Source organism: Panthera onca, chromosome B3 (genome assembly GCF_046562875.1).
Source record: "Panthera onca isolate mPanOnc1 chromosome B3, mPanOnc1 haplotype 2, whole genome shotgun sequence".
Lineage (NCBI taxonomy): Eukaryota > Metazoa > Chordata > Mammalia > Carnivora > Felidae > Panthera > Panthera onca.
The window spans coordinates 5152446-5165324 of NC_138344.1; the positions used below are offsets into that span (position 1 = coordinate 5152446).

General features: G+C 52.5%; 1 protein-coding gene across 2 annotated transcripts in view; it reads left to right on the forward strand.

Moving 5' to 3' along the window:
- The window catches only part of CRTC3 (CREB regulated transcription coactivator 3), a 106383-nt gene extending 93625 nt beyond the window's left edge, over positions 1 to 12758 (forward strand). The window contains exons 12-16 of one of the 2 annotated variants that reach the window (XR_013556453.2): positions 3789 to 3989; positions 4073 to 4153; positions 6326 to 6425; positions 6859 to 7740; positions 12616 to 12758. Coding sequence is in view for 1 of the 2 variants with exons in the window: in XM_078449047.2 (XP_078305173.1) it covers positions 3789 to 3989; positions 4073 to 4153; positions 6326 to 6425; positions 6859 to 7067 (591 nt within the window). In the remaining variant the exon portion in view is untranslated. Of the gene's footprint in view, positions 1 to 3788; positions 3990 to 4072; positions 4154 to 6325; positions 6426 to 6858; positions 10268 to 12615 lie in introns of those variants that run through there. The other variant, XM_078449047.2, reaches the window with a different exon arrangement.
- The last annotated feature ends 121 nt before the right edge of the window (positions 12759 to 12879 follow it).

Genomic DNA, 12879 nt, shown 5'->3' on the forward strand with positions numbered 1-12879 from the left:
TGCACGTGGTTTAAAAAGTCAGATAGTTCTAGGGGCGCCTGGGTGGCGCAGTCGGTTAAGCGTCCGACTTCAGCCAGGTCACGATCTCGCGGTCCGTGAGTTCGAGCCCCGCGTCAGGCTCTGGGTTGATGGCTCGGAGCCTGGAGCCTGTTTCCGATTCTGTGTCTCCCTCTCTCTCTGACCCTCCCCTGTTCATGCTCTGTCTCTCTCTGTCCCAAAAATAAATAAAAAACGTTGAAAAAAAATAAAACAAAAAAAAATAAAAAGTCAGATAGTTCTAAAGGGCTAGTTGGGAAATAACAGTTGTCTTCCCCTCCCTGACTGACCATGTTTCTTACTCCCTAGAGATGGTTCCTTCCAACCACTGTAACTTTTTTTTCACGTTTATTTATTATTGAGAGACAGAGACAGAGTGTGAGCAGGGGAGGGGCAGAGAGAGAAGGAGACACGGAATCCCAAGCAGGCTCCAGGCTCCGAGCTGTCAGCACAGAGCCCGACGCGGGGCTCGAACCCACGAACCGTGAGATCATGACCCGAGCCCAAGTCGGATGCTTAACCGACTGAGCCACCCAGGCGCTCCTCCTTCCAACCTTTTTAGCTGATGTCTTTGGTATAACCATGTTATTTCATGCTTGTTTCGTTCTGGACTTCTCGTGTTAGGTTCTATCTGCTGACATCCTCCCATGGAGGATTAGGATATAGCTCTCTCCCCAAACCCCACGCACCCACACACATATTTCCTACCTACCCTCCTCACACCCTGTGCTGTATTGTAATTTTGATGAGAGCAATATTCGGTGTTTAGTGCTTTCACAGTTATAATAGAGCAGTCAAGGGGCGCCTGGGTGGCTCAGTCGGTTAAGCGTCCGACTTGGGCTCAGGTCATGATCTCACGGTCTGTGAGTTCCAGCCCCACGTCGGGCTCTGTGCTGACAGCTCAGAGCCTGGAGTCTGCTTCGGGTTCTGTGTCTGCCTCTCTCTCTGCCCCTCCCATGCTCGTGCTCTGTCTCTCTGTGTCTCAAAAATAAATAAACACTAAAAAAAAAAAAAAAAAAAAAGAACAAAATGAACATTTTTTTCTTCACCCAGGAGTTAATAAATGTCTTACTTTTTTGTTAGTCTGGTTTTCTGTGTACGTATTATTTATCCCATCCCGGCTCTTGGGGCCTGGCTAGATCTCCTCTCAGTACTTTGAAACACAAGCCCTCCAGTAGCTCCCCAAGAAAGAGCACATGTGGCGCTGGCATGACTTAAATATGTCCTTAAACATGACAGGTAGAATACCCATCATTGAACACATAATTGGTTAGATATAGAATTGAAATCTGAAATAATTTTCTCTTAACATTTTGAAGATACTAATTCATTGCCTTTTGGTTTCTAGAGTTGCAAGTGAGAAATCCAGTGCTATTCTGAGTTTTAACACTTCAAACGAAATCTCCTTTTTTTCCCCGCCAGGGGCTTGTAGGATTTTCTTTTTGTCTCCCGGGGTTCTGAAACTTGACGATCATGTGGCTTGACATGAATCTGGATGTTTGGTGGGTTTCCTCAACCTGGAAACTCTTATCATCCTTCATTTCTGGGAAATCCTCCTTAATTATTTCTTGGATGATTTCCTCCCTTTGATTTCCCTGTTCTCTCTTTCTAGAACTCCTGTTGTGTGAATGTTGGGCCTCCCATCCTTTCCCTCTCACGCCCCTATTTTTCTCTCTCCTCGTCTTTTCACCCTGCTCTCTGGGAGAACTGCTCAACTTTATCTGCCTGCTATTATGCCAAGTTTTCATCTCTGCTCTCATACTTTTATTATCTTATTTTACTTTAAGTTTATTTATTTATTTTAAGGGAGAGGGAGAGAGAAAAAAGTCCAAGGAGGCTCTGCACTGTCAGTGCGGAGCCCGTCATGGGGCTCCAACTCACCAGCTGTGAGATCATGACCTGAGCCGAAATCAGGAGCCAGACGCTTAACCGACTGAGCCCCCCAGGAGTCCCTGCTCTTGTACTTTGAAATTGCCAAGAATTCTTGTTTGTTCTCCGAATGTTCCTCTTTACGGCATCATACTCCTCCCGTGGACGCAAATAGCAGTTTTTCACCCCTCTGAGGTTTTCAGTGGTAATTTTTGTTCCAGTTTCTTTTATTTTTTTTGTAATAGAAATCCTCCAAGTTGCCTAAAAGTAGAGAATATAGTGTCCTGAATCTTTCTATACTCATCGTCCAGCCTCAACAATCATCAGTGTTTGTGTAATTCTGTTTCAGCCACATCCCTACTTTGAAAAAAATGTATGCAGAGATACCTATCACAAATATTTTATTACACGTGTTTAATAGATGAGGGTTTTCTTTTATAGCCTAAACAGTATAATGGTAATTTTGTTTTTCATGACTACTTCTTGTGGCACAGATTTCTCCAAGTTTCTTTTCTTTGTATGTCTGTCTTAGTCTCTGATTTCCATTCAGATGGTTTCCTCACAGTCTTGTGGTCCTTGGCCCTCTGCTCATCTTTTTTTTTTTTCTTTTTTTTTTTTTTAATATTTATTTTTGAGAGAGAGAGAGCAGGGGAGGGGCAGAGAGAGAAAGGGAGAGAGAGAATCCAAAGCAGGCCCCGCGCTGTCAGCATAGGGTCTGACGTAGGGCTGGAACTCACAGACTATGAGATCGTGACCTGGGCTGAAGTCGGACACTTAACCGACTGAGCCAGCCAGGCGCCCCTCTGCTCCTCTTTAAGAACAGGACACAGAAATACTGATTGGAAGCCCTGTGTAGATGGATGGGCTTGGTGAGTATGGTCTTCACTGTAGACTGATCTAGCTTGGCCATTTACGTGGGGGATCCCTGGTGTCGTGTAAGTTTCAGGATGTTCTCTCGGGCTGGCCAGATCCCCAGAGGACGCTGGCATACGCCCAGCATCCCGTCTTCCGAGACCCAAGCTGGGGAAGAAAGGGGGAAGCCTCAAGATGCAGTAGTGAGCTCTCTTGAACCCTGTGGTTTCAGTAGAGCGCCTCACCTCCTGGGCTCTGCTGTGCTTTGCGGTCCCTCAGCCGGGTTCTCTCCAGAGCGCTGTCCACCGCCCCCCCACCCAGTCTCCCCATAGACCAGGGCTAAGCCCACCCTTGCCTTGCACAAACTGAGGGGATCCTTCTGGATCTTCACCCCTGCTTCCTGTTGTCCCCCAGCCTGCCACAGGGACCCTGTGATGGAAATCCGGCTGCCTCTTGGTTGGTCCCCACTGCCTCTGGTCTTTCTCAGCTCTGCTAAGCCAGTGCCTGTGCGTCCATCCGCTTTTCGTTCTCCAAATTTTGCTGCCACTTTCTTCCCTCCCGTTTTCTTCGTCCCTGTGTTGTTTATTATTCTGGTGTTATTTCTTTTTAAAGTGTTAATTCATTACTGTTTCCTGTTGTTCAATGTTGTTCTAGTGTTTTTAGTAGAGTTTGGGGAGGCAGCAGAGATAAGTTATTTTTTTTTCCCCATCTTAAACCAGAAGTTATGGCTTTAAAAAAACACACATGATTTTCACTGAGGATGCTGGTTAAATTAGCAGGTGTTTGGTTCTGTTTTTTGTTTTTTTTGTTTTTTTTTTTTTTTTAAGACACGAGAAATTGTCATTGAATGGGAACTGTTTTGTGGGGAAGTGAGACTTAAGGTCACTTTGAAGGAGCAGAAGTGGGAGCCTAGCACAGAGGGCCCAGGGGAAGAAGAAGTTGGGCTTTTCCCTCGCCTTGACGGCTCCTAATCTGAAAGGATTTACCGCTAGAACTGCCAACCAAAGCTAATTAGTGGCTTTGTTTTACAGATGGTGTCCTCGGATCGAAGCCCACTCTCCTTCCTGCCCACAGACGCTCAAACCCAGGTGTCCCCGCCGCCCCCTTACCCCACCCCCCAGGATCTCCCCCAGCCCCTCCTGCAGCAGCCCCGTGCCCAGGAGCCCCCCGCTCAGCAGCCGCAGGTGGCCTCATCCCTGCCTCCTTCTGGCTTCCAGCTCCTCTCCGCCCAGGTGGGTCCTGAACACCGGTCGGGAGGGAACACTTAGTTTACCCCGAGTTCCAAGCTAAACGTTCCCTTCCTTGTTCCAATAAGGGTTCACCTGTGACCAACTTCTTCCCGGATGTGAGCTTTGACCAGCAGTCCATGAGGCCAGGCCCGGCCTTTCCTCAACAGGTGAGTGATCACCCAGGCGTGCCTCTTCCTTCGACCAGGAACCGCACTGTTGAACCTGTTCAGGGTGTAGACTGAGCTAGCTCGGCCATTTCCCTGGGGAGTCTCTGGCATCCTGGATTAGGTGCTCCACTGCCCTGGGTTCGGGTGTGTTCAGTGGCCGAGGGGGCCTGGAATCTCCCCTAGCCCTCAGGTGCTGGTGCCGGCTGCCTTGTTTAGTGGCCGGCCTCTGCAGAAGCGGGTAGGAGACGCCTGGTGACGGTCTAGGCACAGACTTGTAGCATGGCTTATGGCAGAAGGGACCACCACGGTCCACTGATCTATCCTGCTGAGGAGACTGAGACACAGGAGGGTCTCAGGTGGGACCAAAAAGATCTTTTCTTTTCTTTTTTTTTCTTTTTTAAATTTAAAAGAAAGTTTATTTACATATTTTTGAGAGAGAGCATGAGTGGGGGAGGGGCAGAGAGAAAGAGAGGGAGACAGAGGATCCCAAGCAGGCTCCATGCTCTCAGGGCAGAGTCCACTGAGGGGCTCGAACCCACGAGTTGTGAAATCATGACCTGAGATGAAACCAAGAGTTGGAGGCTTAACTGACTGAGCCACCCAGGTGCCCCTCTTCTTTTTTTTCCGTAAAGACTTTTTTAAAATGTTTATTTATTACTGAGAGAGAGACAAAGCATCAGCATGGGAGGGGCAGAGAGAGGGGGAGACACAGAATCCGAAGCGGGCTCCAGGCTCCGAGCTGTTAGCACGGAGCCCGGCACGGGGCTCGAACTCACAAACTGCAAGATCGTGACCTGAGCCGAAGTCGGATGCTTAACTGACTGAGCCACCCAGGCACCCCTTCTTTTTTTTTTTTTTTAAATATCTGTTTATTTTTGAGAGAGTGGGGAAGGTACATACAAGCGTATGCAAGTGGGGGAAGGTGCAGAGAAAGAGGGAGAGAGAGAACCCCAAGCAGGCTCCATGCTGTCAGCACAGACCCCTATGTGGGGTTCGATCCCATGAACCATAAGATCGTGACCTGAGCCAAAATCAAGGGTCAGACGCTCAACCGACTGAGCCACCCAGGAGCCCCCCCTAAGATATTTTCATTCAACCACTTCCTTTTGCTTTTTAGGTTCTCCCTAACGATCACTTAAAATATATCTAGATTTTATAGTGTTAAGTGTGGATTGGGCTTAGGATGGGTTAAGAAGAGAAGGGTTTGAGCATTTTTTTTTTTTTTTAAGATTTTTACAATGTTTTTTATTTGAGAGAGAGAGAGTGAGCACGTGCGAGTAGGGGAGGGGCAGAAAGAGGAAGAGAGAGAATCCCAAACAGGCTCCCTGCTCTCAGCGCAGAGCCAGACAAAGACATGGGCTCCATCCCAACAAACCGTGAGATCATGATCTGAGCAGAAACCTGGAGTCGGATGCTTAACTGGCAGAGCCATCCAGGCGCCCCTACGGGTCTTAATAACAATTACAACAGTAAAATGAATAAATAACAGATGTTTCCCGAGTGGGCCATGGTAAAGACTCATGGCATAAACCAGTAGTCCCTGCCTTCTCATTTTCTGAAGAAGCCGGTTTAGTTTATGAGTTAGAGAGTCTCCCTGAAAAATGATAGGAATGCATACTTTTGAAAGATTTTTAAAAAATAGTTTGGAATATGCATTTCTGGAAAGGCACCGGAGACAGTGTCCAGTTCTGACCAGTCCTCACCGAGGCTTTCTCATGGAGAGGGACCTGCCTAGGGTTCCTTCACCTGAGAAGGAAAGGATATCACCTCCTCATTTTTCTAGAAACCAAAGGGGGAAAGAGTCCATTGGTCACATCACTTCCTTGGCGATACATGGAACCTTTGAAGGGCTCCCACGGACGGTGTGTCCAAAGGCCTTGGTGTGGCTGGGGGGAGAAGGTGTGAGACCAGAGCTGCTGCAGAGACCATGACTGTTGATGTCTCCTAATGGCTTAGTGGGCCCAGCCGTGGGTGAACGGGGACGAGTCATCCACACTGTGGGCCTCAGGGACCCCCTCCTCCACCCGAGCACGTGCTTGCCTGAGAGGAATATTCTGTGTGGGATCCTAGAGAGAAGGGACCCTAAGACGGTCTTGCTCTGGGAGCACCTTGCATTATTCTCTCCTTGGAAGCAGAGGTCATTCCTTACAGTGTAACCTTGGATGCTTCCAGGTGCCCCTGGTGGAACAAGGTCCGCGAGAACAGGACGCGTTTCACTTGAGACCCAACCTGTATTCCAACTGCGGGAATTTCCCAAACACCATCCTGACAGGTGAGCGTGGGCCAGCCCTCAGCCTCCTTACCATGTTCGTTTTGTTGTGCCTTCACACACACCGTTGTAAGATAGTATACATGACATCAGATGAGGCCAAAAATTAAGGTCTCCGGCGCAGCGTTGCCTTTTTGAAACGCAGGTGCCCGGCCCCAGAGACGGTGAGCCAGTGGGGAAAGGGCCTGGTGCTCCGAGCCTTTTCCGAACTAGTTAGTTTGAAGTTCAAAGGGAGAAAAGCCTGCAAAAATGGGAGGGTCGTGGAACTGACGGAAAAGCACGTAGATTCTAGAGCCACCTGGACGCCTGGGAGTGGGTGGGACACGGGCAGTCACTGTCACGGTGGGGAGGACGACAGGGACGGCCTCTGAGGGGATATCCTCCGTTGTGTGTGCCTCTTAACCCGCCCTGTTTTCCCCCTTGCTGCTCCCTCCAGAAGACTCGAGTACCAGCCTGTTCAAAGACCTCAGCAGTGCGCTGGCGGGCATGCCCGAGGCCAGCCTGCACACGGACACTCCATTTCCTCTGGAAGAAGAGCTCCAGATCGAACCCCTGAGCCTGGACGGACTCAACATGCTAAGTGACTCCAGCATGGGCCTGCTCGACCCCTCTGTTGAAGAGACGTTTCGGGCTGACCGACTGTGAACAGAACAGACCAGGACCAGAATTCTTTTCTGAAGGCGCCGAAATAGGACGGCATGGAATGGAGCCAGCTACCCCCCCTGCCCACCGGGCTTGAGTCATCTCGGGCCTCTGACACGGCAGGAGCCAACGCCATGACTCCTGGCTTTGCGACGAGGTCCCGTCTCCTACGCCATGGCTTATTCTAGACCAGAGAGCCATGCACGGCCTCACCGGCCTGCGGCGAGGGTCATGCTCTGCAGGCCGGCTGACCTGACCGGGAGCCTCCCAACGACTCAGTCATCACCGTGCCCAGTGCGTCTTTTTCTCGGCCCTCTAGTCGGTCCATGTGTACAAGCAGAAAAGAACGCTGTGATGGGGGCGGCAGTCGCCTGGTGCTGTGCCCAGAACCACTGATGTCAGTCAACACTGAAGATCGGGCCCGGAGCGGAGGCAGTTGGGGGCCACGGGCCTCCAGGAGCTGGCTCAGCCACGAGCAACGGTACCACAGCACCGCGAGGCCGCCTCCGCCCTCGCGCTTCCGGCCGGGCACCCGCCAGCTGGTGGCGGGCGGTCCCGGGGCACGGCAGACGGCCGTGATCTCGGAGATGCCTTAATTCCAATATGAAGAATTCTTCCCACGATTTCAAGCACAGACCCGAGTTTCACAAACTGAATGCTCATTTGTCTTCTCCAAGTATGTAATCTCCTTTCTGCTGCTTTGGGACACCTCTTCCTGTGGACGAGGGGGGAAAGGGAGGACTATTTTATTCAGTCACTGAAAACCAACAAAAATCCCCTGGTAACGGATGAGCCCGAAAAGAGGAAAGTGCTTCCTCTTGACGGCTGGGGCGGAAAGCACGGAGGGCAAGACGCACGATGCCTTCCAGATGAGCTCTAGACAGGTGCCGGCCTCCCCCTCCGCAGTCGGGTGGGAAGGGGTGGCGGGAGGTCTGAGCAGCAAGGTGGGGGGTGGGGGGTTTCTCTGTGCCATGGGAGTGTGAATGTAACCCCGCTAGGCTGATAGGCTGTAAGCTCCCCGAGTGCAGGGACCGTGCCTTATTCGTTATGAGACCCCTAGTTCCTAACAAGTGCCAGCACTCAGTAGGTGCTCATAACTGTGCATTGAATGCATGAACGGACGAACGGAGGAATGAATGAATCTGCCTCACTACGAGGCAGTCTAATCTTTCGCGTACCCCCATTCCCTGCCAAACCTCAAGGCTTTAGCTTTTTTTTTTTGGAACACTTGTGCGTGTTCAGCATGCACTTTAATATGCTTTTAACACTAGGTGACCAAATTCACGATGAGACAGGGCGCCCCGATCTCCTCGAGGGTGTGCGCCACAGCAGGTAGGTGGAAGCTGTCTTCTGAGCACCACCGGAACGGCACCGAGCAAACTGGGGCCTCCCAGGCACTGGGACCCCGGGGATCCCGGCCAGGCCCCCACCTCCAAAGATCTTTTTCCTTTCAGATCCGTGTTGTGCTCTAAATTGCTTTCAAAAAAGACCATCATTCTTTGAGATCGAAGAAACAGTCTGCAGTAAAAGGAAGGCCTAAATCATGAAGCTATCGTTAGTCATTAGCACTTTAGCATAAAGTAGTGTTAGCGGATTTCCACCACTGCCGGCCTTCTGACCTAACCCCTGGCCACACGCCTGACGGGTGGGTTTGAAGAGCACCTCTGGGGATGGGCCTGGGCAATGGGGCAGAATGTGGGCATAGCAGGAGGGGCCGGGGAGGAGAGGAGCACTGAAGGAAAGCTGGAAGACGCTGGAACTTTTGCCGGGACAGCCACGGCCTTTTCCAGAGACACCGGCAGAGTCGCTGAAGGTTGCTGGACCGCCCCCACCCACAGCAGCAAGACCGCCCTGTGCCCCACGACGAGAGGAGTCCGTAATGGGATCCTGGGCTGTTAACCTCTGCAGACCTCTTTCCATTTCTGTCTCCAGAGGGATCACGTCACCTGCAGTCTTTCAAATAACCCTGATGGCACAGCTGCCTCTGTGGGGCCCGAGTCCTCCGCTTCACGTTAGCCCCAAACCTCTGCCGTTGAATTAGGAAACCCACCCAGGGTCCTTGCCTCAGCTCCAAGCCCCATTCCCAGTTAAAACTTTCATACTGAGGATCTCGGGAGGGGGTGACTCTGTTAAAAGCACAAGCCTTTTCCCTGTGATGCTACGCCATTCCCCAGCGTGCGGAAGAAGCCGGCTCCGTGCTGCCTGCCCTGTGCCACAGGCCCCGGGAAATCTGACCTGGCCTCTCAGACGGGGATCGGGGATCGGTGCCCCTGTTAGGAGTTTGGTTTTGTTTTTTTTTTAGGTACCAGCATAACCCACTCTTTGCACAGTGCCTTACCCGTGGGGCTGGGGGCCCAGCCCTCTGTCTGCACAGCAGTGCCGCCTGTATAGCGTGATGCCTGGGACCCGCGTGGTGCAGGCCCGCCATCCCTAGGGCATTCTCCCTGGGACTGGTGCAGAGGCTCCCAGGAAAAGTGACTTGTCTGGGGGCGTGTCATGACGACAATGAGGTTTAGCACTGAATTAAATTTGTCCTTAGGTCCACCAGCCCATTCTTTTCCCGTGAAAAGGTGTTGGGCATTACACAACCCACTTTGCTTAGCCAGCGTCAAGGACACCCACGGACGGGTGTCCCTCCGACCTCCAGCGCGTAAGCCTACACTCATCGCTGCCTTTGCAACAAACCAGGCGAGGCCCTCGGCATCCGAAGTGGCTGCATACATCAGAATAAACTCTCTTCCAATATTTAGTCTTGTTACAAGAAACCGATGGCTGTACTATTCTCATTTATTAGCAGTTAAACAATATAGAACTAAAAACCTATCTGTGTTCCATTTTTTTTCCTCATTTCCATACAGTTGTGGTTTTTAGGACACACGGTGTTAGGAGAAACATTTTTTGATCACGTCAAGACCACCATAAGTTCTCCTTTGTCCCATCTCACTTCTCCTGTGTGCCGGCCCATGTGCGCATTCGAAGACCTTTCCAGCTCTGACTCCCGTCGGCTCTGTCATGCACAGACGGTTCCATTGCTTGGCGAAGGAGCCCTCACAGCAACTAATCAGACTTTCTGCCAGTGTCCTAACTCCCAGGTCCCTTGTTAAACAATATTTAAAGATTGGAATTTGTATAAAGTAGCTTCCAAGTTTTATAATACGTCGTTTTACATCTTTCGTAATTAAAAGCAGCACAATAAGGTTGTATCTGCGCTTGGTGTTTTCCTTCAGCCTCGGGCGACGTGAACTTGGGGAAGCGCCGCCTTCGCAGCTAGGCCTGTCGCTGGGCTTCCGGGTCCTTGGCTCGGCGGGTCCTGCATGGGCCCCGCTTGTCATGTGTTCCTAACACGCGCTCTTGCCCCTGTGCCCGGGAGAGTGGGGCCTGAAATTGGGCACGTGGTTCCTCTGAAGCCGTGGGTGCCAAGGGCAGAGGGCGGCCTGGCAGCGCCCCTTCCAGACCCCTGCTCCGGCCCTCACCTAAGACCCCTCCCCTTTGGAGGTTTAGGCCACTGATGCTCCTTCCCCCGGTGTTCTGCTGTCATGTTCTGCCCCCACCCCCAGCACTCCCCTCCTCGCCAAGAGCTTGGGCTCTGTTTTCTGCCCAGCCCCGTCCCCTCCACTTTCCAGCGGGTTTCCAGGCCAATTTACCCCCATGCCCCCTACCCCAGCCATGCCTCCTTCAGACCCATCTCCTCAGCCACGTCCAGGGCTTGTCACAAAGGTGACTCAGCCGAAGGCTTACTCAGAAATCCCGTCTATGGCCCAACTTCCTGGGCCACCATGTCTGCTCTGGTCCACACACCCCATGTCCTTTGACCCCACTGAGAATTCTCTCCCTTGACCCTTCTTTCAACCTCTCGGGCCTCTCCTGGCTTTCCTCCCTTCCCTGAGCAGTGGCCTCCATGACAGGGTCGCAGCCCTCCTCCTGCTCTGATCCTCGGCCTTTCCCTGCTGGGATCCCCACGAGAGAAAACCAGCAACCCCACTCTGTCCCCTAAGCCGATCCTCTCCTGCCTCTCAGGAGTGTTCCGGACCTCCCCTCTCTGGACGCCCAGACATTCAGGCCCCTGGGGGCAGCTCCCTCAGCGCCCCACCTGCCGTCCATCCCTCCGCCTTTCCCAAATTGCCCCAAATCTCTGTCCCTCCCCGGTACCTTCCCCCGCCACCTTACCTAGTTCTCGCTTGCCACACGGTGGCTGATCTGCTCTTCCTGCGGTAACGTCCCGCCGCCCCAGACCTCATCCCTCTCCAGACTCTTCTTCCTGTACATATATGCCTTGTCTCCTCCTCACTAACAACAAACAGAAGGAAACAACCCTTCCCCAACCTGGCTTCTCCTTGGACCATCACCTTGTCTGCTCTCCCTCCTGGAAGAGTTGATCATCTCTACTCATACCCTTCTCTTGACCCGGCTGCAAACCCCTCTGCCCAACACCCGGTCCCAGCCCCTCTCGCCTGTCCAGTCCCTCTCCTGACCTTTAAGCCCTGTGGCCACTCGCTGCCCCCCCAAACCCTCTCTCTGGTTCTTGTTCACTCAGGTCACATGTCCATTTCCTCCGTGTATCCTCCTCCTTGGCCATCTTTTCTGCTTCAGATCAGCGGTCCCCAGGCCACCTGTCCAGTGCTCCAAGTAGACCCCCACACGCAGCCCCCTACCCCACCCACCTGTTCGCTCAGGTTCACCTGCACCCCACCCCATGCCGCCAGCTGCCTTCGTCCTTCGTGGATCTGTGTGCACCAGCGAGCACCCATAATCACCCCTGGACATCCACCTTCTCCGCGGGAGTCTAGACTGCCAGGACAGGGGCCACACTTGTGCACTAAAGTCCCCTTCTCCGGGCCTGGCATGTAGCAGGTGCTCAGGAAATACTCTCAAACTCCTGTATGCTCCCTCTGAGACCACGGTCCCCACCCTGACACTAAAGCTGGATGCAAGCCGTCCTGCACACCCCTCCCCTTCACTTGTCAGACCCAGCCCGAGTCCCAGGGCCATCTCAGCCTCCATTCTCTCCTCAGCCTCATGGCCTGGCTACCTCCTCATCTCCAGCCCCGTAAGACAGCCTCAACGTGCCTTCAGAAATCAACAGAGTAACGAATTTCACTGTGTGCCTCAGGGTCCCTATCTATAAAACGGGACGATAAGCGCCGTCCCCCCATTTAATAGCGCCGTAGGGGGTAAAATGAACTCACACAAAGGACCTACGATTGTGCCCAGCACCTGACAAACATTCAATAAATGTCAATCGTTACAGGTATTATGTTGTGTGAATATGCTGCCCTCTCAAAGGCAGGAGGCACAAACCTTTAGTAGCACTAACTTGTACAGTGCTCGCTTTCAAATATGAAATCCTAGTACAGAGAGGAATGTTTCCACTTGACCTTATTTTCGTCCTATTGGCCTAATGAATGCTGTACCCTTGGCAAGTATGGAAGTCAAGAAGCCCCTTACATGCGACTATGTCCCAGTGTGGACACTAGATGGAGCTGAGACCATAAGAGTGGCTGTTCCGACCCAGAAACAGCTGGATTGAGCCACCTGACCCTCTTAAATTTAGCCTCTGGACCGGGGTGGAGGCCGTGCTGGTTCCAACTGGATCCTCTGACGGCCGAGTGCACCAAGAGGTCTGTCCAGTGACCACTCAGCCGCGGACGCCAGACACTGCCCACCACACGTCCCTCACGGCCACCTGAACGTAAGGCAGGGCAGGGTGACTTCCTGGGTTTACAAGAGGCGCAGTCACCCGGCTCAAGGCAGGGCACACGCTCTGCGCCCCAGGCCGGGCGCCTCCCACCGGCCGCAGCACCGGCTCCCAAGGCTC